This window comes from Zingiber officinale, chromosome 5B (assembly GCF_018446385.1).
Source record: "Zingiber officinale cultivar Zhangliang chromosome 5B, Zo_v1.1, whole genome shotgun sequence".
NCBI lineage: Eukaryota > Viridiplantae > Streptophyta > Magnoliopsida > Zingiberales > Zingiberaceae > Zingiber > Zingiber officinale.
This window is the reverse complement of record NC_055995.1, coordinates 76,475,546-76,501,848: the sequence shown is the minus strand read 5'-3', so window position 1 is coordinate 76,501,848 and position 26,303 is coordinate 76,475,546. Positions and strand designations below refer to the sequence as shown.

Genomic DNA, 26,303 nt, shown 5'->3' with positions numbered 1-26,303 from the left:
AATTATAACTACTGTAACATAGCTTATTTAGGTTAATTAGTACCCTACAAGTTGACATAATTGGTAATTATATAAGTGATTATTTCAATAAATTTTGAGGTCATTCAGTGAGTGGCTGACGATACTAAATCGGATATTTTTCGTTGATTCTAATAAAAATATATTGTTTGTGTCACGTCCGCTTGGTCGAAATTCCACTCTACCCGTCAAGTCCTACGGGTTAGCCAAGCGGGGTAGCCGCTCGACCTGACTCCAACACATTGTCTCCTCCTCCGTCCAACGTCCAATACTTCATTGAGTGTCGATCATTTGACACCTTCCCGTGTCAAAGGCGGGATCGGACCGGGACCTTCTCCCCCCGGTTGGGCATGCTCGCCCGACCGACCAATGCTATCTGTGCATTGACTGCCTTGACTTTGACCTCCACTGTGGCCGATATCCTCCACGGGGTGGGGCCCCTCATTATCTCATCACATGCCTCCCCCTCAAGTCTAGTCGAAGTAGGTTGCAAGTCCGACTGACTGAACAAAATTGTCTATGAAGTTTTCCACCCGATCGGCTTCGACACTCCTTGGTTTCTGATCGGACTAACGTGGCCCAACAGTCGGCTATGTGAGCACTCTCCGTCGGTCGACCTGTTGAAGACTGTCGTTCGGCCATAGGTCTGCTCCCTTAAGCCGGTCGGCACAATGAACATCCATACTTGGAAATCTTTTCTTGGGCTTCTCTGGATGAGCGCGATCAGGGCTTATGTCAACCATATTTCTAGGAGACCGTGCAAATCCCGGCTCATAATAGCTGAGTGCGATCCCATGTCTCCTTAATTGCCCTCATTAAATGTCGGTCCGTGGTGAGGCACCACGTGCCCTGCCCGTTGCCGCCGCACGCTTAACTTGACATGCGGATATCCACTGGCGATGTGACATTTGGCACTTCAAATTCAATGGCCTGCCTAGGTTTGCACGACCTAGATCGGACGGCTTCGGTCGGCTGACCCCGAGGCTTATAAGCCCATGCGCGTCGCCTCCTCCTCCTCCGCATCTTCGTCTCTGAGCTTTTCGGTGATAACTCAATCTATGCTCCGGCGCCGTTTCTGTTGGTGCAATTGACCTCTAGGGTTACGATGTTTGATAATATGACCAAGGGTTGACTCAAACATGACTTGATGTTTGGGAGAGAGAAGTCTAGTCAGGACTAGATAACTAGCAAAGGTAAGTCCTAACCAAAGGTTAGGCGATAGAAGTCCCGGTGAGTAAAGTCGGGTCCTAGTGAGTGAAACTAGATGGTGGAAGTCCCGGTGAGTGAAGCTAGGTAAAGGAAGTCCTGGTGAGTGAAGTCAGGCCCTAGTGAGTGAGGCTAGGTGGATGAAGTCCTGGTGAGTGAAGCCAGACCCTAGTGAGTGAAGCTAGGTGGAGGAAGTCCTAGTGAGTGAAACCAGACAATGGAAGTCCTAGTGAGTGAAGCTAGGCAACCCTAGGAGATAACCCTAGGTTATACTTGAATTTTGTTAATACTGTGCTAACTCAGTATTGCAGGGAAGCTCAGCTAGGTCGACGGGCTGACCAGGTAGCTGACACGAAATCCAGACGGGTTGAAGGGCTGACCGGACGTCTGGCAGGTAAGTGAAGGTAAGTCACTGGAGGAGAGTGACTGTGAGGACGCATTCCTGGGAAGGGAACATTAGGCGTCGATCCGACTTAGACCCATTTCGGATCTCTAAGTCGAGATCGTGACTAGATTCCGGTCTTGAGGAGACAGAATCTAGCTAATACTCTGCTTGTTAATGTTAAACTGTGCTAACACTTTGTTTTGCATGATTATATTATTTGCATTTTACCTCGGACTAACTCTTTCGTGCAGGTGAAGGGATTTCTGAAAAAGAGTGGTCGGGCCGCCTGGAAGGGATCCGGGCGCCCGGAGGTTCAGGCGCCCGGAATGCAGAATATATCCTCAACGTCATTTCACCACATGGAGTGTCCTGGTTGGCTCGGCTACGTCATAATCAGGGCGCCCTGGAGGTTCTAGGCGCCCCGAACCTCCTATATAAGGAGGGTAAAGACTGGAGTCAAAACAACAACTCAGAGTTTACTCTTTTGTGCTCCTGCGACGCTACGAAAAGATCTCCGACAAAGTTTTCTCTTTCCTGTCTTATTTTCATAACTGCCGATTTTTCTTTTACTACATAATTCCTGTACTTAGTGTGTAATAAGTTTTCGAATTATTAGTGATTACCTATCGAAAGCACCCTTGTGTGCGGGCCTTGGAGTAGGAGTCGCCAAAGGCTCTGAACCAAGTAAATCCTTGTGTTCTCTTTGGCTTGTTTACTTTTCCGCTGTGCTTACTCTACGAATTTTTTATTCGATATTCACCCCCTCTCCCCTCCCCCCCTATCGAACGTTACGATCCAATAGTTTCTCCTTTCCTACTCCTCCTCCGACCTTTTTCCAGTAAGCTTCCTTCCAATCGCACTCGTCTTCGAGTTTTTCAGCGTTTCTTTGTCTGTGTTCCAGCGATATTCCAGTAGTCTTCCCTCGCATCCTTTCACGGCCTTTGTGTTTTTTGTGATGGCGAGTTCCTCACAACCGCCTGTCGGCGTCCTTGGGCTTTGATACACCTCTACTGAGTCCAGGTTTAACGCCGCCGACGTTGAGAGTCTGACCGCCGCGTTTGAGCTTCCTTCTGGATACAAAATTATTCTTCCTTCTCCTTTCAGTCGGCCAAACTCTCTGCCGTCCGACTATCTTACCTTCTTTAGGGATCAGTTTATCATCGGTTTGTGGTTTCCTATTCATTCCTTCTTTCTCACCGTCTTTAAATACTTTTGCATCTCCCTTCATCAATTAGTGTCGAACTCCTTTCGGTTGCTGTGCAAGGTAGTTATTTTGTTCCACCTGCACGACATTCCTCTCACTCAGATTTTTCACTATTTTTATTATCCGAAATTATCCAAGTCGGGAACTTTTTTTTTTCCAAGCCCGAGTGAGCTTAGTTTTCTTTGGCAAAATGTTGACTTCCAACAAGCATTGGAGGGAATACTTCTTTTTTGTACGTCTTCCCAAGTGGTCAGACTTCCCGACCCACTAGCAGCTCGAAGTGGCGAGTCAGCCTCCCTTGAAACAGTACAAGAGCCGATCAAACTACCTCAACGTAGCTTCAATGTTAGTCGGTCAGAAGTATGACATCCACAAGTTGTTGTTGGAGGGTGTCCTCTACATTTTCGGCCTGGGTCCGATCTGCACCCGGCTTCCGTCCAGCCTAGGTATGCAACTTCTTCACTCCTTTGATTCTAACTGATTTTTCTTCCTCTTTTGTAGCCGAAGTCATGCTACGTGCGCGTCTAGCTGGCAAGGCTAAACTTGCAGATGCCGCGATCAATTCAGCACTGTGGAGGAGTTAGAGAGCCGCAATCTGCAGTCGGTCGACTCTCAAGAAGACCCACAAGACGAGAGCGAAGCAGCTCCAGTCTTGGTGAGTGGTAGAGCGACTGGCAGATCACCATTCCCCTCTGAACGACATCCTGTCTTTCAAGTTGAGGGAGTGTCAGGCTCGACCTCCTCAGGGGAGTCGCTGATCATGCGTAAGAGGCGCCGGACGGAGCCTTCATCACGCTCCGCATCCTCGGTGGTGTGATCTGCCGAACGGGTTAAAACGTTGACCCCCGCACCAGTTCAAGAGACTGCTGTGCCCACATCATCTGGTCGGACACCATCATTATTCGATCTGCCGCAAGGGACTGTCTACGCGCCTCCAGTGACCTTCATGCCCCCACCATTGAAGGTCAAGAAATCGGGCATCCGTCCGGCATCCTCATATCGACCGTCCGGATGAGCGACATCGGCCCAGTCAGCCCCGAGCGGCTAGCGTCATATAACGGCGGTTCTCCGTCTGTCGACTGAAGAATGGAGCGAGTCGATAGCGCTGAATCCCGAGCCCTCGAGCACCAAATAATTATCAGGGGTCGCTCCCACAGATCTGGGCTAACGCCCGAGCCCATGCAACGATGATGCCTCCAGGGGCGCTCGTGGACAGTCATACCCAGATGTCGACTGGGGTAAGTGTTGTGTTTCTATTTTTCGTAATTTATCTTCGCTCGGCGCTTACGTTTTCCTGGTTATTCACAGTATTGGGTAGAAAGTCTGACCATGTGCTAGAGGCTCGCCTTTTTAGAGGAGCAAGTCAGGAAACTGAAGGCGTCGAGCGGCCAATTCTCCGCCACTCAAGAGCAGACAAATGCTGAGGTGACGAAGTTGAAGGCCGATCTGGCGAAGGGCCCCGCGCTGCTCAAGGCTGAGCGAGGAAAAAGCACAGAGCAGGCCACTCTGCTGGCCCGGCTTAATAAGCAGGTCACCACTTTTGACGCCAAGATTGAATCAGCCAATGCAAGGAAACTCCAGGCAATTGAAGACCAAAATAAAGAGGCTCGGGCCCTCGCTAAGAAACTCAAAGAAGCCGAAGACTTCTTGGTTGTCGAACGGAAGAGCCGGTCGGTTGAAGAAACTGACCTTCGAGGCCAACTCTCCATAAAAAATAATGAGCTGGCCACCGCGAAGGACGAGCTGGAGGCCTCCAGAGCGGCCTTGAAAACTTATCAAGATGTCGAGCCTAGCTAATTTGAGGCTATGAAGAGGAACTACATCCGCTCAGATGCTTTCAATGACAAGGTCGTCGATCGGGCTCTTCGCCTGTTTGATCTTGCAATTGATGGGACGCACACCCAGCTTAGGGAAGACAGTTACCTCCCTGCTGGTCTGACAAGTAAGGTCATCAGTTGGGACAAACTGACCGAATCGCTGCCTGATGATGCCTTAGATTACTTTGAGTAAGGTTGAGAGTTTCTCTTTTGTAAAATTTTGAAGTTTCAATGAATGTTGGCCCGTTCGGCTAAGCTTTATCTCCTTCTATTATTTGTTTTTTCAACTCATCTCTTGAACTTTGCATAAACTCATGACCTCGTGACTCCTCCAATGGCAACGACTAGTCTATCCAGCCGATCGATCCGTTTTATTTTTAGAGTTGCTCATTACAACTCTGCGACTTTTCGCTTGGTCACGAAGTACTTTGACGAATGGTTTCGAACGGTCACCATATTTCGTGGTCGCCCGTTCATCATTCTTGAGTTATAAGATCGTTGCTTGACCACTTACCAAGACGAGGGTTTAAGGTCGTCGCTCGACTATTGGCGAAGACTAGGTTTTAAGGTCACCGCTCGACCGTTGATGTAGACTAGGAGAAGACTAGGGTTTAAGGTAGCCGCTCGACCATTGATGAAGACTAGGCAAGACTTGGGTTTAAGGTCATTGTTCGACCGTTGATGTAGACCAGGGTTTAAAGTCGCCGCTCGACCGTTGATGTAGACCAGGGTTTAAGGTCGTCGCTCGACTGTTAGGGAAGATGAGGGTTTAAAGTCACTGCTCAACCGTTAGGGAAGACGAGGGTTTAAGGTCGCCGCTCGACCGTTGGGAAAGACTAGGGTTTAATGTCACCGCTCGATCGTTGATGCAGACCAGGGTTTAAGGTTATCGCTCGACCGTTGATGTAGACCAGGGTTTAAAGTCGTTGCTCGACCATTGGGGAAAACGAGAGTTTAAGGTTGTCGCTCGATCGTTGGGGAAGATGAGGGTTTAAGGTTGCCGCTTGACCGTTGGGGAAGACAAGGGTTTAAAGTCGCCGCTCGACCCTTGATGTAGATCAGGGTTTAAAGTCGCCGCTCGACCGTTGATGAAGACGCATCTCAAGAGTGACATTCTTCACTTTTATTCATATTTGCCCTGCGTTCAAGAAACATACAAAAATACATGTATTCACTCGCGCACCTCTCATCTCGCCCTGTAGGGTTGGAGATGATTTGCGCTTCACGGCCGCTCGAGCTGCCCTCATCTTCCAAGTAGTAGGCGCCTGAGCGAAGCTTTTGTACGACCTTGAAAGGTCCCACCCATGGGGCTTCGAGCTTGGTGACATCATCGACCGACTTCACCTTTTTCCACACGAGATCGTCGACCTGGAAGGAACTCGGGATCACCCTCTGGTACACTGTTAGCTGAACAACTGCTTTAGCCCACGTTTCGTCCACTAAGTCGAGCTCCATGAGTCTCCGTTTGACGTTTCCTTCATTGTAGTACTGCACCCGATAGCCAGTGGGGTATAGTGCCTGGGTAGAGGGTCACACAAGATTGTCTGAGAGAACTGCAGATTGATCCGCTTGGGCGAAACGTGACTTCTAGGCGCATTTCCTTTTCGTGCATCCTCAACGGGAGCGTCATCCAAAGATGACCCTTTTTCTTGGTTCGCCTGAGCTATTTCTAAGGGAGTTTGAAACAAGGCGCAATGAAATGAGATGGGCGCGAGTGACGCTTCCTGTGTGCTGGTCCGACCTCTATTCTACCCCCATATGGAAACTGGTTCCGGTCGATTTTCCAATCCTGCTCGCCCTCCTGTTGGCGACATCGTCGACTGTTGTACTAGTCGATCGGCTAGTGCCTGTTGTTGCTGCTGCTCGAACATCTTTGTTGCTTGGGCTTGCACGAGCATGTCGAGTTCTTTGGTGAGCGTCACGGTGGTGAGTCGTCTAGCGTCCTCCATCTTCCCAACTCGGATGCAGGTTAAGTTCCCACAGACGACACCAAATATGATCATATTCGAAAGTCGATGAGATGGAAAGCTGGAGATGTGATGCTCCCATTGACCGCCTGTAGATTCCGCTCTGACCTGCAACACAGATTACGTTAGTGCTGAGCCAGGGAAGGGGTCTCCGACGTTGGTCCTCCGACACTCAAGTCAGTCACCGGTGATGAAGTAGAAGGCAGAGTAACAAGAATGAATAGTAACGAGAATAGTGTCTATCGTGTATTGCATACCTCCGCCGATGCTTGGACCCCCCTTTATATAGATCTCCTGTAGCGCGCGTGCACGCTCCCCAAGGTGAGCATGCTTTCTAAAGTTTTTCCTAAAAAGACTTGTCAGTAAAGTATTCCTGACACAGTACCTTAACAGGCCAAGGTGAACACGCGCGTACCTTCGCTGTTCCTGTGCCCCGTCCGCTCAGTTGGAACTCCACTGTGTTTGTGTCGCGTCTGCTCAGCCAAAATTCTACTTTGCCTGTCGATTTCTGTGACTTGGCCGAGCGGGGTAGCCGCTCGGCCCAGCTTCAACATGCCATCTCCTCCTCCGTTCGACGTTCAATACTTCATTGAGCGTCGATCATTTGACACCTCCCCATATCGAAAGCGGGATCGGACCAGGACCTTCTCTCCCCGGTCAGGCTTGCTCGGCCGATAGGCCAATGCTATTTGTACATTGATCGCCTTGACTTTGACCTACATCGTGACCGCTATCCTCCGCGGGGTGGGGCCTCTCATCACCGCATCACATACATTCTTTTAATTTTTGAAAAAAAAAAATCTTTTTATTATTTTCGTATATAAAAAATATTAAAATAATATTTCAATATGTTTTTTATCTCTAAAATATTTTTTTTTTCCTTTTTTTTTTCTTTTAAATCCATAATTTTTTTTTATAAATTTTATTCTTTTTGTTTTGTGGTCTAATGCATTGAAGAAGTGCATGAAATGTCTCAAATACGAAGGAGCGCCTGCCCCCACTTTCTTTACCCTGTCAAGCTCATTGAAGGCGCTCCCATGGCTATTTCCCACTGCAATAAAGACCTGCAATCAAGAACACCACTTCTCAAAATCACGCCTTTATCCCACCACGCCGTCTATTGATAGCCAAATCAAGCTCCGATCTCCATTTTCAATCCTTATTATGGTTTCATCATTCACTTCTGCCAAGCTGCTATAAATCTCACCTATCTTCTTCCCATTTCCATTGCTTTAGCCTCGTTGTCAATTTCTCGCCTCCCTTCCTTTTGGCATTGTTCTCTCTTTATCTACCGATGGGCGTCAGTTGCGGACTTGCTTCCTCCGTCCTCCTCTGCCCTGAGGACGGAGACATCGCCCTAGGGTTTGATGAAGAGCTGGACCTCGATGGGGAAGACGAAAGGCGCAATCTTTGCCCTTTTTTCCAAGGAAAGAGCTCGTTGCTGGATTTCGCATTGCTGTCGGAAGATTGCGTCGCCTTGCTGATCGAGAGGGAGTCGCGGCATCTTCCACAGGAGGGCTACGCGAAGAGGTTGCTCAGGAAGCAATCAGATATGGCTGTGAGAAGTGACGCTATTGACTTGATTCAGAAGGTACTTTTTCATTTTCCTATCACTTCAATCTTCTGCGTCGTAATTGTTTGATGTTTTGCTCCTGAATTAACAGCTACATGCACATTACAATTTTGGACCTCTGAGTGCCTATTTATCTGTAAATTACTTGGATCGATTTCTCTCCTGCCATGAACTCCCAGTAAGAACAAGTTACAATTATTTTCCTTTAAAGTGATTTTGTATCTGTTTGTTTGTTCATCTAATGCATCGGTTTCAGCAAGGTAAGGCCTGGATGACACAATTGCTATCAGTTACCTGCTTATCCATTGCTGCCAAGGTTGAGGAAACTGAACTTCCTTTGTCTCTAGATCTACAGGTTAACATTCTCAAACAAAAATTTCATTTGCGTGATGATCTTTCATTTCTGCCCTGGCATTTATTCTTGCTGGACACAGATAGGTGAGGAACAGTACATATTTGAAGGCAGGACAATACAGAGAATGGAGCTTCTAGTGCTTACAACCCTCAAGTGGAGGATGCAATCAGTTACACCCTTCTCATTCATAGATTTCTTTTTACACCAATTCAATGATGGAAATTCACCAGATAGGTCATTGATTTCTCTGTGTGTGAACCTCATCTCGAGCACCGTTAGAGGTCTGTGATTTGTAGTAGCAGAAATTCTTTGGACCTGTAGAATGAAAGACTAGTCTAACGAGAATGTTATCATTGCATAAATTGCAGGGGTTGGGTTTGTAGAGTTCAAGCCTTCTGAGATTGCTGCAGCAGTGGCTCTATCAGCCATGAAACAGACTCAAGTTCTAGATACTGACAAGGCTTTAGCTTCTTGTGAGTATGTAGATAAGGTGAGCTTTATTCATCTGTTTTTTTTTCCTTACTTAAATCCTTGCTACTTGTAAACTCGTTTGAGGTATGGATTTAGGAGAGAGTCTTGAGGTGTCAGGAATTGATGGTCCAAGAAATGGCATTGTTGCAACACAGGCCACATAAGAACAATAGTGCAGCAATTTCTCCAGTGAGCTATAAGAGTGATGATACAGCAGTAAGGTCACATGCAATCTGTCATCATTCCTCACCAACTGCAAAAAAGAGTAAACCAAATAACCCATCTGGTTCATGAGAGAGAGAGAGATTGGCAAGTTTAGTTGAGCATTTTACTTTCTAGTGTTCAACAATTTGATGAGTTTTCTGAGATCAATTTGAATATGCCTTGTCTTACATGAATGCTTAGCATATTTTAGGTGACTTCAGAAAACTCAAAAGGAGTTTAAATATTATGATTGATGGCTCCACACCACTGCAATGTTCCTTTGCTTGCAGATCTTTGTATGGCATGTGTCCCCTGTGCTAAACCAATACTGTAACAGCGAGTCTATTCCTTTGGCTATTTGTATGAGTGGAACAAGAGCCTTTTCAGACATGAAAGAGAAAATTTGGCACTTTGGAAGAGCATGAAAGGGACCAAAGAGAAATGACTTTATTGATAACTGGGAAAAAAAAGGGGCCCTTTCTTGTGTTATATGCCATGGGACCAAATAGACTTGTCATGTGGTAGGAGGTTTGTGTTTCTTATATGATTTCCTTGTCTCTACTGCCATGGAAATAGAGAGCTTTGGCACAAGGATTTAACTAGAAAGGAATTCATAACTGTGCAAGTAATTGTCAGAGATGAGACCTTGTGAATTGTTACCATATCTGAATTTAAGATTAATGGCACTGTTGAATAACATGAACAAGAGGCAGAGCTTAAACAATTGAGCCTGCCTTTGAACTTTCTACGTTTTGAAGGAGTCCCTGCAGCTTGCTGTAAGCATTTCTATCAAGAACTGGAGTGCTCTGTTCATCCTCTTTGTCCTCCACTGGACTGAACTTTAGCAGGTTTATGACAGTGAGGTCTTGCTATCTGAAAGAATAAGATATGAAGTTTTTTTTTGTTTGTTATTTTGTTGGATTAGTTGCTGAATTTTTTATATATTTTATTGTTCTTAAACATAATCTGTACAAGGACTCAACCGTTAGGGGTGGATAGCTCGAGCCATAGCAAGAGAAGTGACTGAAAGAGTGATGATACAATAGGGAGGGCTCGACTGATTGGACTAGCCAAACTCGTGGGGGGTAAATCAGATTACAAGTAGATCGTTATAATTTACGCCATCACCAAATACATTAGCTAAATCAGATTACAAGAAGTAGATCGTTATACAATTTTGTCAAGCATCAACATGTAAGAGAAATCATCATAGTAGATCTAATCCATAATCAAAGTAACATAAAGATGTGGAACTGCTGCGGCCCTCACACGATGGCCCCATGTCAATGGAAGGAGGTTCATAAGGAGCATTAAGTGAATGGCGGGACGAATTCAAACGATGCATTTCTTGGGACTTGAACCCTATCCACTATAGACAAACTATCATGCATATATCATGTATTTACTATCTATGCCAAGCCTGGGGCAATCAAAGTAACATAAAGTGTAAGCAGGTAAGTGAACTGGCTGGCAAGGGATGAACATTCAGTATGCCAAAAGAAGCGAACAATCTAGTAGTTAGAAATAAGGCCTATAGCGCATTGGCCTTCTGTATCGGGGAAACCTCCTGCATCAGATCAAAGAGCATGTCATCACCTTTCAGAACCTAAACTGAATGAATCTACGGTTAGTGGGAAAAGAATGGGGGTACTAACCCATAACCATAAGGGGAGGCAGAGTAAGGTGGCATGTGAGGCCTGATATATGGATACATCGGGTAGGGATTATGTCGCGGAGGACGGAACTGCTTCAGCCCTGGAACGTTGGTTCGTTTGGCGGCAACCTAAAACAAAGCATTCATCTTGTTGTTAGAAAAACCAACGTTGCTGTTAATAAGGATTTGCAAGTGTGCTGGTAAGAAAAATACTTAAGATTAAACAGACAAACCTTGATCGGACGACCATGAAGCTCAGACTCATGCAACCGAAAGGCTTCTTGGACTGCCTCAACTTCCAAGAATTCGACATAAGCAAAACCCTTTGGCTGACCGTTTTTGTCAGTGAGAATGGTGACTCTGTTAACAGTACCACACGATTGAAAATGCTGTTGAACCTCTTCAGGGGTGCAGGCATAATCAACCTACAGTTCAATAGAAATATCAACATGAGTATCAATCTAGCAGTGGCTTTCCCAACTCAAGATGTTGCTACTAAATCACTTGCTGTTAGAAGTTTCAGAAGAATTCTATATGTATAAAACATAACAATCATTGACAAATAGTTACAGTGTGACTGTTGATGCTAAGAATAAGAAACCAAAATACTCTAATAGAAGACAACAACCCTATCCAATTCGGCAAGTATCAAACAAAAAAGATAACTTAGCATAGACTATATACTACAAAATTCTAATAAGGTGCAAGTCGAGAATCCTCAGTAACTTTGGCATCATCAAAAAAAAAAAAAAAAAAAATATATATATATATATATATATATTTCAAATAATTCTTTGTTTTAAATAATCTTTTTCCTTTTTTTTTCTTTGGTAATTTTTTCAAGTACAAGCTAACGGTAACTGGAGTTCAATGTTATTCTGTACAATCTTATAGGACATAACTTTTGTATGGATCTACTATAAAGACAAATTGAAGATGTCTGGTACAAGGACAATAATATCAAATTTTAATCTTTAAAAGGGTAGTCCGGTGCACAAAGCTCCCGCCATGTGGGGTTTCAAGGAAGGATCCATTGTACACAGCCTTACCCTGCTTTTTGCAAGAGATTGTTTTCAAGATTCGAACTCGTGACCTTTTGGTCACATGGCAACAACTTTACCGTTACGCCAAGGCTCCCCTTCTAATGGGCAACAACTTTACCAAATTTTAATCTTTGAACCACTTAAATTCAGCCAAACCATAACAATGTTACTACAAATTATCAAACTTCTAATGAGCACAAACACAGTTTTGAGAACTTGAACATTATAGTAGGCGCTCTTTGCATGTACCACATTTAAGTAATACGGCACCAAAAAAGAAAAAGAGGGAAGGTAAATCAAAGCATTAATATGCCAAATAATATCAGAATCTAACATCCACAGCAACATCATTACAGTTTGAAGTAGTGAATCTAAATAGAGGTCCCTAAGACAGCATTTGTAGATATAGGAAAAATATTCAATAACTTGAAAAATAAACATTGTGAATTTAATTAATTTGATTAGTCCATAGAATTATGGATAAATAAGGCTCAAGGGTCCACTAAGAAACAATCCAAGATATAGAAGACAACAATATCAAAATATATGCAAAAATCATGTGATGCCCACAGTAAACCAGTAGAAACAATTAGACAACCGAGAACTAAAAGCACAAACACAATCATATAACAAATAGAGTTGAAAAACTCACATTGCCAACAAATATCGAGCGGGAATCAGCCTCTTCTTTGCTTGATTGATTTGTTGCAGGTCCACTAGGCTCTATATAATGCAAAAGACAATTGGTCCAAGACTTTTCGGAAAAAAAAGAAACAGAAACAAAATCTTAGACCTAGAAAGAAAAAATGGACTACATCATTTAACCAACCAAAAAAACCAAAATGCAATATAAATAATTCCTTACTGCCATGCTATACTAGAAAGATACAATGTTGAGATATATCAAGTAGAAAGTGAATCACGGGTACGAGCACTAGTATAAAGAGGTTTAACACATGGAACTTGAGTCCCAAATCAGAGGCCCCAGCAGGGCAATCGCCATTGCTACTATGATTTGCCTCCTGTCCATTATTTAGCGTCGGCATGATGGAAATTTCATATTGAGAACATGATCTGACATGATATTGCAAACATGCTTCAACAAATTTAAGAAGGAAACATTGTGACGTCCATCAACCATTTGATAACTAAAACCTATATATTTGGACATCACCATTATTATCATCGAAAAGCAGTATTTGTCCCAGCTATTTGGGATCAAACTTATTCCTCTATGCAGTTCTAAACAAGGATTTTCGCACATCAAACAACCTAATCAAGGAAAGATAGCAAAGAGGAGTACGAGACCGGACCTTGGACTGCACCCATCTCCTTCTCGACTTTGGCATGCATCTCGCGGAGAGCGGCCGCCTCCTCCTCTATCTCCTTCAGCCGCCTCCTCATCTCTTCCATTTCTTGCGACTGATACAGAATTTATAGGAGTACGCTTAGGGTTCGATGGAATCTCAAGGGAAGGGGTAGTGCCAGAGACGACTACCTTGGCGGCGCCCTCCTCGTAGCGGGACATGTCGACGTCGGCGTCCATATCGACCTCGTCAGGAATCTCGCTGCCGTACACCTCGCGCTCGTGGTCGTCCATCGCCGTCACTCGCGCCAATCGGAGAGGTAATCGGGGCGTTGATGATGCTCCCCCAACCCGGGTTTGGGAAGCTATTTATAGGATGCCGTCCTCTATCCGCATACATATTCTATGGGCCCAGTTCTGTACGGTTACGATAAAATCGTTTTAAAAAATATGCGAATTTTTCAAGATTTTATAATTAATTTAAAATTTCCAAAAAATATATATATAAATTAAAACAGTTATGCGATGCAAACTCTGCTCAGTATCAATTTTCGATAAATTTATAAACAAATATGTTCATTTTATACCATTTATTTATTCATGTGAACAAAGTCTTTGCATCTCATTTATGTGCATAGTATATTTAATATGATATTATAATTCAAAATTAAAATAACAAAAAAATACATAAATATTAAATCTATTTGTAGATGTTCAGAATTAAAAGGATATTTTGTTGAAGTAAAACTTTCTAAAGGATAATTTTCATACAGATGCGAGACGAATTACATTATGGCCCAAACAATTTCATAATTTGCCAAGTAGTAGGAAGCCACTAATTTTTTTTTTCCATTTATGTAATTTGGGCAAAAATGAAAAATATGTTGCTTGGGCATCCTACGTTGAAAATATATTTCATCTTTTTCCTATTTTAAAAATATTCTTATTCAAGTATTAAAATAGTACCTCGTCATTTTTTATCTTAAAAATACTTGTAATCAAATATTATTATAGTAATTTTCGTCAAAATTTAAAAATGATTGATCTTGTCGTATTTTTGATGACCAAAGATACTACAAATAATTTTAGTGAAATTGATCAAATTGTTAACTTTATTTAAAATTGTTATATTTTATATTATGTTAGCTAATCTAACTATATTTGATACTAATTATAGTACTTTTAAATAAAATTACTATAATAATATTTTTGAAAAAATTGAATTAAAAATAGGCTAGAGCATCCTTTAAATATTTTTTTTTCAAATAAGATACTTTTCTGGTGGCACAAAAAATGTAAGGGCAAAATTAAAGAGCGTTTATAATTTAACAAATCGCTCCCTTTTTTTATGATTTAAGTCAAATAGGCAACCCACTAAAGATAAACTGATCCGGTGGTAAGGACGGGGGACCCTCATGGGCGGAGGGTCAAAGGCACGTGAAGTTCAACCCCAAGTTCGCGCCGAACAGAAGCATGCTGAGCCGAACGGAAGCATGCCGGGCCGGCTGAGCCGAACGGAAGCATGCCGGGCCGAACAGAAGCATGCCGAGCCGAACGGAAGCATGCCGAGCCGAATGGAAGCATGCCGGGCCGAACAGAAGCATGCCGAGCCGAACGGAAGCATGCCGAGCCGAATGGAAGCTTGCTGAGCCGAACGGAAGCATGCTGAGCCGAACGGAAGCATGCCGAGCCGGACGGAAGCATGCCGAGCCGGACGGAAGCATGCCGAGCCGAACGGAAGCATGCTGAGCCGAACGGCCGAACGGAAGCATGCTGAGCAGTTTGCCCGCTCGGCCAGGATGTCAGGCTATGAGAGCCAAGCACGCGACGACCCTGAACCTTCCCGGATGGGCGAACACCTACGCCAGATGAAAGGCGAATGTTCTGGCTGAGCGGCTTGATGGTTGGTCCGGGAAGAGGAAGTCAAAAGACATGGGACAGTAGGGACGTCATCTTAGTAACTCCTGTTGCTGACAATAGGCATGTTCGAGGACTAGGCCATACTCCGTATCGTACGACAAAGGATTCGGCTGTCCCATCAAAGAGACGCTCAGACTGTAACAGTATGGCGTTAGACATGCTCTTCTGAAAAGCCCATGCTGCGGTATGGTATAGGACACGTGTGCACCTCGGTTTGTATGCACCAAGCTCCCGTAGCCCTATATAAGGGTCCTCACACTTCGCCGGAGGTACGCCTTCTCTGATATTGGGAGCCACTTCTTTGCTGTCCGCTTGCCTGACTTGAGCGTCGGAGGGTCGCCGCGGGGAACCCCTTCCCGGCCCGACTTCTGTGCAGGTTCGTCGGAGCTTTGGAGGCCTACGCCATTGACTAGGAGAGCGCCGCGTGCCCAGCGTCCCTTGGTTCGGCGATTCGGACAGGATCAATTTGGCGCCGTCTGTGGGAACGCACCTGCATCCGAGCGGAAGCAATGGACGAGGCTGGACGACCGCCCACGGTGATGCTCTCCACGAAGGAACTCGACGCTCTAATCAAGGCAAGAGCAGCTAAGCTCGTGGAGCAACAGAGAGAGAATGCGCAAGCCGAGCGGCTAAAGCAACAAACAACGTTAGCATCAGGTGGCCGAGCGGATGCCTCCCCTGAGACAATGATCCAACCGGCATTCAAGGGGGAGCACCGCCGAGCGGATGAAGATGGATTGGGACTTGGATCAACCATGAAGCGCAAAACATCTCCAGCCGTACCGAGCTGGATGAGAGGTGCGCTGATGCAATTTTATATATGTTTTGGTCGCCTATGTTCTTGTAATGCAGGAAGCAGAAATGAATTAAGGATGGCAAGTGTGTGGGCCGAGCGGCTGTATTGAAGTTAGCCTAAAAAGGCCGTCGAGCTCCGACGTTAAATATCGAGAGACGAGCCGGCGTCTATAAACGTCCGAGCGGAAGACCGTCGAGCTCCGACGTTAAATATCGAGAGACGAGCCGGCGTCTATAAAAGGCCGAGCGGAAGACCGTCGAGCTCCGACGTTAAATATCGAGAGACGAGCCGGCGTCTATAAACGTCCGAGCGGAAGACCGTCGAGCTCCGACGTTAAATATCGAGAGACGAGCCGGCGTCTATAAACGTCCGAGCGGAAGACCGTCGAGCTCCGACGTTAAATATCGAGAGACGAGCCGGCGTCTATAAACGGCCGAGCGGAAGACCGTCGAGCTCCGACGTTAAATATCGAGAGACGAGCCGGCGTCTATAAACGTCCGAGCGGAAGACCGTCGAGCTCCGACGTTAAATATCGAGAGACGAGCCGGCGTCTATAAACGTCCGAGCGGAAGACCGTCGAGCTCCGACGTTAAATATCGAGAGACGAGCCGGCGTCTATAAACTACCGAGCGGAAGACCGTCGAGCTCCGACGTTAAATATCGAGAGACGAGCCGGCGTCTATAAACGTCCGAGCGGAAGACCGTCGAGCTCCGACGTTAAATATCGAGAGACGAGCCGGCGTCTATAAACGTCCGAGCGGAAGACCGTCGAGCTCCGACGTTAAATATCTAGAGACGAGCCGGCGTCTATAAACTGCCGAGCGGAAGACCGTCGAGCTCCGACGTTAAATATCGAGAGACGAGCCGGCGTCTATAAAAGGCCGAGCGGAAGACCGTCGAGCTCCGACGTTAAATATCGAGAGACGAGCCGACGTCTATAAAAGGCCGAGCGGAAGACCGTCGAGCTCCGACGTTAAATATCGAGAGACGAGCCGGCGTCTATAAAAGGCCGAGCGGAAGACCGTCGAGCTCCGACGTTAAATATCGAGACGAGCGGCGTCTATAAACGCCCGGCGGAAGACCGCCGAGCCCGGCGTTAAATATCGAGACGAGCCGGCGTCTATAAACCGAGCGGAAGACCGCCGAGCTCCGGCGTTAAATATCGAGAGACATCCGAGCGGACTGAGCCGGCGTTAAATATCGAGAGACGTATAAAAGGCCGAGCGGAAGACCGCCGAGCTCCGACGTTAAATATCGAGACGAGCCGGCGTCTATAAAGCCGGCGGAAGACCGCCGAGCTCCGGCGTTAAATATCGAGAGAGCGGCTACAAACCGTCCGAGCGGAAGACCGTCGAGCTCCGACGTTAAATATCGAGAGACGAGCCGGCGTCTATAAACTGCCGAGCGGAAGACCGTCGAGCTCCGACGTTAAATATCGAGAGACGAGCCGGCGTCTATAAACTGCCGAGCGGAAGACCGTCGAGCTCCGACGTTAAAAATCGAGAGACGAGCCGGCGTCTATAAACCCTCCGAGCGGAAGATCGTCGAGCTCCGACGTTAAAAATCGAGTCGCGCCGGCGACTATAAACCCTCCGCCCGGAAGAAGACCCGAGCGGACCAGATATTCAAAACACTTGTAGAAATCCCTTGCAAAACGCAAGAGAGGTGGGATGAGTGGTGATTAACGAGGAGAAGCGGAGGATGATTTCTTGGATGCGCCGCTAGGCACTACGGGCGTCCAGTCAGTCGGACTATGCGCCTCCTTCGACTAGACTTGAAGGGGAGGCATGTGATCCGGTGGTAAGGACGGGGGACCCTCATGGGCGGAGGGTCAAAGGCACGTGAAGTTCAACCCCAAGTTCGCGCCGAACAGAAGCATGCTGAGCCGAACGGAAGCATGCCGGGCCGGCTGAGCCGAACGGAAGCATGCTGAGCCGAACAGAAGCATGCCGAGCCGAACGGAAGCATGCTGAGCCGAACGGAAGCATGCTGAGCCGAACGGCCGAACGGAAGGATGCCGGGCCGAACGGAAGGATGCCGGGCCGAACGGAAGCATGCTGAGCCGAACGGCCGAACGGAAGCATGCTGAGCCGAATGGAAGCATGCCGGGCCGAACGGAAGCATGCCGAGCCGAACGGAAGCATGCCGAGCCGAACGGAAGCATGCTGAGCCGAACGGAAGCATGCCGGGCCGAACGGAAGCATGCCGAGCCGAACGGAAGCATGCCGAGCCGAACGGCCGAACGGAAGCATGCTGAGCAGTTTGCCCGTTCGGCCAGGATGTCAGGCTATGAGAGCCAAGCACGCGACGACCCTGAACCTTCCCGGATGGGCGAACACCTACGCCAGATGAAAGGCGAATGTTCTGGCTGAGCGGCTTGATGGTTGATCCGGGAAGAGGAAGTCAAAAGACATGGGACAGTAGGGACGTCATCTTAGTAACTCCTGTTGCTGACAATAGGCATGTTCGAGGACTAGGCCATACTCCGTATCGTACGACAAAGGATTCGGCTGTCCCATCAAAGAGACGCTCAGACTGTAACAGTATGGCGTTAGACATGCTCTTCTGAAAAGCCCATGCTGCGGTATGGTATAGGACACGTGTGCACCTCGGTTTGTATGCACCAAGCTCCCGTAGCCCTATATAAGGGTCCTCACACTTCGCCGGAGGTACGCCTTCTCTGATATTGGGAGCCACTTCTTTGCTGTCCGCTTGCCTGACTTGAGCGTCGGAGGGTCGCCGCGGGGAACCCCTTCCCGGCCCGACTTCTGTGCAGGTTCGTCGGAGCTTTGGAGGCCTACGCCATTGACTAGGAGAGCGCCGCGTGCCCAGCGTCCCTTGGTTCGGCGATTCGGACAGGATCATAAACTATTCAGAATACACTTAATACATACCTTGTTTAAATTTTGTTTTTCTGAACTAGATTTTAGGATGTGATATTACAAAAAAGGTAAACTGGGATGAATTTGAGGACAAATTCATAAACCACAACCGATCGACTTGTATATGCCAGCAAATAATTGCTAATAACATCTAGAAGCTGATTGCTAGTTGTTACAACAATATCATTATCTTATATTAATTTTATTTAATTGAGGGTGATAATAAAATTACAATAATATTTCAAATTCAAATCAAATGAAGTGGACTTCATAAGATTAATATAAGAAAATGAGCATTATAGGAACATGATTTACTGTATAAAATCAATAAGTACCTGTTACAGTATATAGAATTATATTATCTAAGAGCATATCCATAAATTTAAATATAAGAGAGCCACACACTATAAGAAAAAGCATGATTAGGGATTGAATTGTTGATCACAATTTTAGGATCGCCAAGATATTTAATCATTGAAATTTAATTCCGTTACTAATTTAGTGATGGATATTAATTTTTTATCGCTAAATTTAGTGATAGAAACATTCAATAGCTTGTTTAAACTCCGCTAATAAAATTCTAAACATCCAATAACAACTAATACATTCTACTTAGATTGAGAATTAATATGGGGTTCGAATCTCGATAAAGTCGAGATAAATGACTCTTTTATGTGCTAGTCACTATTCCAAAGATTAGTAGCCGCTTGTGATTTACCTCCTCCGTGTTGGCCCTGGGATGGATTGGCGAGGGCGCTGAGGGCGAGCATTCACCTTTTACCACCATGAATTGAGAATCAACATCACTTAACACCCAACATTACTAAATTTCAATTCACAACTCTACTAAATTGAAAATCATATGTCATTCAAAAACCAAATGCATTCATTGCTAATAATCATACATCATTCAAACACCATACATCAATACAAGTAAATCAGGAAGCGGATACTAAAACTTACAAAAATCATATTACAAAATTGATACATATTGTTCATATCCATTGCTCCTCGATGACACGACACCTAAACACATCATTAAGAAAAAAATTCTATGAGTTGGCAAGGAAAAATCATCAATTAAAGATAAGAAAAATGAAAAAATAAAAATAGTAAAATCAAATTTTATTTAATCATGGCACCAATAAATATGATGCAACCAAAAGCATCATATAAACATGATCAACCTAATTTATTTCAATTAACATAAAAAATAATTTAAAGCAATAAGGAACTTCTTTGATGACAAATTCTATGTTGATACTATTGTGAACAAATCATGATTTAGAAATATGAAGTTAATGTACATTTAATAAAATATCAAATACAATCTTCTAAGTAAAAGTAATTTAATATTGTTTTAAATTTTCAAAATCTTTAATAATAGCTTCATGCTCATATTTCTGGTAATTTTTCTCTATATATATATTATTATTAATAGTGATATATATAAATAAATAAAATTTGATAATTTTTTATTATTTTAGAATTTTTTAGATAATTTTATTAGGCTATAGATTATGTCAATTTAATTTGCTCCAATTATAATTAGGAATTGATTAATTTAATTAACTAAAATTTTAATTAAATACTTAAGTTAAAAAAAAACATTCTTCATCTTCCTCCGCACCGCTACCAATGCGCACTTGCCCCTCGCCCGTCGCCCGTCGCCCGCCGCCGCCGCCCTTTGTTGCCACCTCCGGCCGTTGCGCTGCCTCTGTTGCCAAGCCTGCTCGTCGCTGCTGCCCACCATCGCCTGCTGCTGCCACCTCCGCCACCCATTGTCGCTGTTGCCACCTCCGATAGCCATAGAAAGCACCTCCGACCGCCATAGGAAGCTTCGTGATAATCTGCACTTGTGGTGGAATGCTATGCTGCTTCCGCAGCCTGTTGCCACCTCCGCATCACCCCGTTAATAAAAAAATTACTGAACTTTCAATGTCGAGATTGATGATATTTGTTGATGTTTCATAATCTAGAAAAATTTTGAAATCTAAAAAACCCTCAAACTAAATACGATTATCCTAGATTATCGTGGATAAATAATCTTGATTATATGTGACAACTCTAAACTAAATAAGCCCTTACAGTCAATGAAACAAAATCATCGTAAGATTATAATACTATTGTAACATTTAGCAACCAGCTTTTATCTATTATTGTAGTTATTTGATAGCTCTCATTTTACCAATAATGGATCTTATAAAGTTCTTTATGTTTATATTGTAATTTAAAATATTATTTTAATAGGATGGAACACACCCCTCAATTAAACAAAATCAAATGAAAATTAATATAAAATTACATAAAAAATCATAAAAAATTATAATATTATTCCTTTCCTTAGCTGTCCCCAATCTATCTCACACATAATCCTTTAAAAGCCTGTCTTAACAAGATGATGAGCTCCGTCCATCCCCACCACCCATCTTCATAAATAACTTCAGAGATTCAACGGCGGATCCATTTGACGCGTGTCTAAACGAGGGACCACCCCCAGCTGTCTCTTGTCTTTTCATACTTGCGCATCGATCTGATCGCCTCCAGCCATCGCTATCAGTATCGACGGTGGATGATATGATCGCATGCGGCGCCTATGCGTCCATCCGCAGACCTACCGTTGCCAGCCTTTCCTTCCGTTCTCTCCTGCGGCTATTACGCTGTCGTTTACACCCATTGCCGGCGTTACAAATTTCGTGGGATCTTATCCAACAATTTTACGAATCCAATATTAATCTAACGGTTGATAGTTGATCAGTCGGATGACCTAAGACATTGCAAGATGATCATTGAAATATACTGTGGTATCCCACTTTAAAAGCCGTAGCCTCTCTTCGGTTCGGTGTCTTGTTCTCCTTTCTGCTTGCTTTCTCTTTCTCTTTCTCTTTCTCTTCGTTGGCAAATTAGGGCAGCAGGAGTCGGCGGCAGATACAACGGCGGAGATGGCAGGGACGAGGGAGGACAACGTGTACTTGGCGAAGCTGGCGGAGCAGGCGGAACGGTATGAGGAGATGGTGGAGTTCATGGAGAAGGTGACAGGGGCGGCGGCGGAGCACGGGGAGGAACTCACCGTGGAGGAGCGCAACCTTCTCTCTGTGGCATACAAGAACGTCGTCGGCGCCCGCCGTGCCTCGTGGCGGATCGTCTCGTCCATCGAGCAGAAAGAAGAGAGCCGCGGGAACGAGGCCCGCGTCGCCACCATTCGCGATTACAGGGCTAAGATCGAGGCGGAACTCGACTCCATCTGCGGAGGGATTCTACGCCTTCTCGAAGAGCGTCTCATCACCTCCGCTGCTTCGGCTGACTCTAAGGTGTTCTACCTGAAGATGAAGGGCGACTACTACCGCTACCTTGCGGAGTTCAAATCTGGCGCCGACCGCAAGGACGCGGCCGAGGCCACCCTCTCCGCGTACAAGTTAGCCCAGGTGTTTACTTCTTCCAGCTCCCTTCTGTTCAACGCGAGATAACTGCGTCATCCGTTCATCATGAATTCTGATTTTGTATACACAAAATCAAGTCGATCGATCTGATAGTTTCCATACACGCACACACAAAATCTTTCTTTGTTTTCGCGTGATGGCAGATCTAAGATAGGGGGAATAAGTAAATATCTAGGATTGGGCTTTGGGTTTATGGAAATTTGGTTGTTAATTTGGTTTTCTTCATTTGGAAGAACAGGATATTGCTTTAGCTGAGCTACCGCCCACACATCCGATCCGATTGGGACTGGCTCTCAACTTCTCTGTGTTCTTCTACGAAATCTTGAACTCACCAGATCGTGCTTGCAGCCTTGCAAAGCAGGTAAGCAATGAATCTCTTTGGCTCAAACAAAATTTTAGTCTCTCCTTATGTAGTTATATTCAATCTACTATCATGTTGGAGTCGGTGTAGTTGTTTTGTTAGAAAGCGTGTTTCTTCTCATGCAAAGCTCCTTCTCTGTGTGATTGAATAATCAATTGGGGGACCTGAAATGATTTACTAAACAAAGTCTTGTCATCTTTCTAAGCATAGCTTTAACATTTTATCTCTTTTTCTTATGGAATTAAATTTCAGTATTCCTTCAGAAACTCTGGTTGTTTCAGGTTTATCTGCTGTTACACATGTTTTATTTCTTGTTTGTTTGATTGGCAGTGCCATGGAGTCATATATAGAAACTATACTTTTCTTGATCTCTCTTCTATTTGCTGGCTACCTCTAATTCAACAGAAATTGTTTCATATTTTTATTCCTTAACTGTTATTGTAATTTTGTGCTGTTTGCTTCATCCATCTGCAATGGAAATTTACTGTGATCTGTTTTCCTTGAAAACAAGAAGGATGGATGTTATTCAAAATTTGTCTTCACTTCAAACTGTTTTTCACTCATTAGTATCTAGGCAATTTTATCTGCTCGTAGAACCTGAGATTATTCTAAATTGATGTTTTATTTTATGTTGACAATGCTTTCGTTTATTGTAGTAGACCTTGAGAGGATTCTATCTCGAATAATCAACTAATTGAATTCCATATGTTCATTATTTTTTTGAAGTGCACAACCAAATTCTTTGAGTGATTCTGTATTCAAATTCCAACTGGTGTCGGTTTAGCCATCTCCGGTCATTTTTCTTCATATTTATCTTCTTTTTATTAGTCTTAGTCAATGGTTGTTATTGTCTGTCTTCTCCTAGTGGCAAACCTAATCGATGTTAGGTTTCCTTTGACATTGGAAGCTTCCCAGTAATTTGTATAAAGCAACTTAGTCAAATTTTGATTGGTTATTCAAAAGAACTTAGTCTTGATGATCATATCAACAGGCATTTGATGAAGCAATTGCTGAGCTGGATACACTTGGAGAGGAATCTTACAAAGATAGCACACTAATTATGCAGCTTCTGCGCGACAACCTAACCTTGTGGACTTCAGACATGCAGGTATTATTATTAGATGAGATCAAAATATGCCTAACTTTGAGTTTTTATTAGATGATGGTTATATGAAATTGCATGAAGCTTCCTCATCCAACCTTTGCGATCGGTGGCTGATTTAATCTTAAAGCCTCATATTGGGCAACTGAACCACCAAAATTAAAAGCTGACAGCTATCTGATGTTAGCACAGGAACTTTTGTTCTAGTTTTATCCGTCTTATCTTATTGACACCGACTATTTCTTTTTTTTTTGGATAGGATGATGGGGTAGACGAGATGAAAGAAGCATCCCAACAGGATGACCAGCATTAGAATGGAATGCATTGCCTATGTCTGTCTAGTTAAGAGCCTCAGTCAGGCAGAGATAGTTGGAGATTATGATTCTCCTGTTTGTACTGTGATCCCTTCCCCATTGACTCTGCTACCATTGATTGGATTTGGAAGTGATGCTTTGTATGTTAGACTGGAAAAATACTACTACTTTGTGATTTACAATGAATTGTCGAAGTGATTGTGCTGTGAAGAAATATGTTCTTTCCCCATGTGTTTTGTTTTGCAATGTTCTGAAATTAAATATTACTTGTAATTCACTAAGAGATGAGAGCCTCCCTGTGGCTTCTCGATGGTGATCTGTCACGGCCAGAGGCCGAACTTCCGAGCCATCCCGAGCTTCCTCTCCGGGTCCAACTTGTTCTCCACCTCAAAGCCCTTCTCCAAGGTATACTTAGCCGGCGCTTTCTCTGCCCCAGATATGAGTAGCAGTTCTCACACGCCAACTCATTCAATTCAACTGCAGAATCCAAGGAACGCTCACCAGGAACATCTGCTTCTTGAATGCTCTTGCTGGAGGCTCCAATGTTTCTGAGCCTCTTCAATGCGACTAGTTGAGTTGAGATGACTCAGTATAGCTTCATATTTATTTTGGAGACATCATTTTGGTGACTGAGCTCTCATAGTGTTTAGGATTGATAAGTACAGACACCCCCTTTATTCAGATTGTTTCAGTCATGTAGAAGGATTGCAAGCTGGCCACTGTCCTTTATTGACTCCCATCCAACAATAAGAAAACAAGGCTTCACGCCTTTACAGAGCAAGGACATGAAGGACTGTGAATCGATCAGAGTATTTGACGGCCAGTTATGAAGGTAAGTTATAAATTGATCATGTAATTCATCTCTTTTTATATAATCTAGACGGATTGATGCACATAATCACTTTTGCTAAAAAGTGATCCATCAAAGAGATTCAGATGTGCATCAAAAGTAGGCAAAGCTTGTTGGAGGAACCCAACCACTGCGTAATCTACATCTTTGAAAAATGATGCCTCAGTTTAGCTGGCTCATTAGCTGAGGTTGACGCTTGGGCACCAAACAGTCATGCTTGCATGAGCTTTAGCGACTAGCTTTTAATCAGGGCAAAGAGCATTAAGGCTTCGTTGTCCTCAGACACACGCAAGTGCTTTCCCGACTAATTTTGGAGGTTTATCAGTTGGATAAATTTAGAACATAACTTACGAACTCTTAAAAGTACCCTCAGAATATTAATCTCATTTAGGATTTGAATCAGGATCTTCTTATTGTTCTTGTGAGTATTTTACAACTGCACCGTATGCGTGGAGGCCCAAGTCCTATTATGAGACTGACGCCGAGTTGGAGGCCAAGTCCCCATTTGAGGCTTAGCGACTTGTTAAAGGTATTATAGAGATGAAAATGGAGTGAGCAATCGGTGAAAACTAACTCTTAGCTTCGACACGCTAAAAGTCAGCGTACTAATTTGTTTGGTTCCATTCTACTACTGTCCACGCATGGAATCTCTCTCCTCTCTCTCAAATTTATCCCTCCCTCTCTCTCATATTTGTATTCGATTCAAATTTATTTTTTTAAAACACAACTACTAGCAAAATTGAAAATACTAATGGATGACATATTTAAATTTTTTATAATATGATAAATTCATAAATTCTGAAATGAGTATAATCAAAATTTTCTAAATTAATTAATATATTTCGGCCAAAATATATTTATGGTCTTGTGGATTTCTAAGGGATACAAGGAGTTTAAATATGTTATACATTATTTATTTCGGCTTCTCCATAGGTATTAATATAAATTTATATTAGGCAACGCCTCCAGAGAAGCTAAAATAATATTTGAACTCTTTGCAACTTCAAAAATTTACAGAATTTGAAATGGGTGTAATCAGAACTCTTTAAGTTAATAAGTGAATTTCGATTGAAGCTTACTGACTGACTTAGAGAGCTCCAATTGTACATACGGTTCTATAGATTTATGAGGTTATAAGGAGTTTGAATATATCATCCATTATTATTTTTGATCTTCTTTGATGGTGATATTTTGAAAAAATAAATTTGAGCCGATTAAATAGATAGGTGATAGAGAGTTTTGCTTTTCATAAGTGGAGAGAGAAGGAGAGACTGGAGAGAGGAGGGAGATCGACGGAATAAAGAATCAGAAAAATAGATAAATTAGTGCACTGATCCTGTCAGAAAACAGGCGAGTGGAAAGCTGGGGGTGACGACTTCACTGACCAGGTGTGGAATCTGCTTCGCTCTGCAAAGCAAATGACGTCAGTGCCGAG

At 44.0% G+C, this 26,303-nt stretch overlaps 3 protein-coding genes across 3 annotated transcripts; 2 read left to right on the top strand and 1 right to left on the bottom strand.

Moving 5' to 3' along the window:
- Positions 1-7,563: 7,563 nt before the first annotated feature.
- LOC121984579 (cyclin-D4-1-like) lies at positions 7,564-9,464 on the top strand. Its single transcript, XM_042537578.1, has 6 exons — positions 7,564-8,188; positions 8,262-8,348; positions 8,427-8,525; positions 8,605-8,806; positions 8,894-9,015; positions 9,093-9,464. The coding sequence occupies exons 1-6, from the start codon at positions 7,892-7,894 to the stop codon at positions 9,288-9,290; spliced, it is 1,005 nt and encodes a 334-aa protein (XP_042393512.1). The 5' UTR covers positions 7,564-7,891; the 3' UTR covers positions 9,291-9,464.
- A 944-nt stretch (positions 9,465-10,408) lies between these two features.
- On the bottom strand, positions 10,409-13,515 carry LOC121987502 (polyadenylate-binding protein 3-like). Its single transcript, XM_042541265.1, has 6 exons — positions 13,396-13,515; positions 13,211-13,319; positions 12,550-12,620; positions 11,088-11,279; positions 10,856-10,983; positions 10,409-10,767 (listed from the first exon to the last, which is right to left on the bottom strand). The coding sequence occupies exons 1-6, from the start codon at positions 13,495-13,497 to the stop codon at positions 10,719-10,721; spliced, it is 651 nt and encodes a 216-aa protein (XP_042397199.1). The 5' UTR covers positions 13,498-13,515; the 3' UTR covers positions 10,409-10,718.
- An 8,125-nt stretch (positions 13,516-21,640) lies between these two features.
- On the top strand, positions 21,641-24,247 carry LOC121984578 (14-3-3-like protein 16R). Its single transcript, XM_042537577.1, has 4 exons — positions 21,641-22,226; positions 22,480-22,602; positions 23,594-23,710; positions 23,964-24,247. Exons 1-4 carry the CDS (start codon positions 21,744-21,746, stop codon positions 24,015-24,017), a joined length of 777 nt encoding a protein of 258 aa, XP_042393511.1. The 5' UTR covers positions 21,641-21,743; the 3' UTR covers positions 24,018-24,247.
- Positions 24,248-26,303: the final 2,056 nt, after the last annotated feature.

Excerpts from the sequence above, each read along its gene's own strand:
- LOC121984578 (XM_042537577.1), top strand. The coding sequence starts at position 21,744 with ATGGCAGGGACGAGGGAGGACAACGTGTACTTGGCGAAGCTGGCGGAG. Across the intron at positions 22,227-22,479 it reads CCGCGTACAAGTTAGCCCAG|GATATTGCTTTAGCTGAGCT; the intron begins GTGTTTACTTCT and ends TTGGAAGAACAG. Across the intron at positions 23,711-23,963 it reads TGTGGACTTCAGACATGCAG|GATGATGGGGTAGACGAGAT; the intron begins GTATTATTATTA and ends TTTTTTGGATAG.
- LOC121987502 (XM_042541265.1), bottom strand. The coding sequence starts at position 13,497 with ATGGACGACCACGAGCGCGAGGTGTACGGCAGCGAGATTCCTGACGAG. Across the intron at positions 13,320-13,395 it reads ACGAGGAGGGCGCCGCCAAG|TCGCAAGAAATGGAAGAGAT; the intron begins GTAGTCGTCTCT and ends ATTCTGTATCAG. Across the intron at positions 12,621-13,210 it reads GGAGATGGGTGCAGTCCAAG|AGCCTAGTGGACCTGCAACA; the intron begins GTCCGGTCTCGT and ends TGCATTATATAG.
- LOC121984579 (XM_042537578.1), top strand. The coding sequence starts at position 7,892 with ATGGGCGTCAGTTGCGGACTTGCTTCCTCCGTCCTCCTCTGCCCTGAG. Across the intron at positions 8,189-8,261 it reads CTATTGACTTGATTCAGAAG|CTACATGCACATTACAATTT; the intron begins GTACTTTTTCAT and ends CTGAATTAACAG. Across the intron at positions 8,807-8,893 it reads CATCTCGAGCACCGTTAGAG|GGGTTGGGTTTGTAGAGTTC; the intron begins GTCTGTGATTTG and ends CATAAATTGCAG.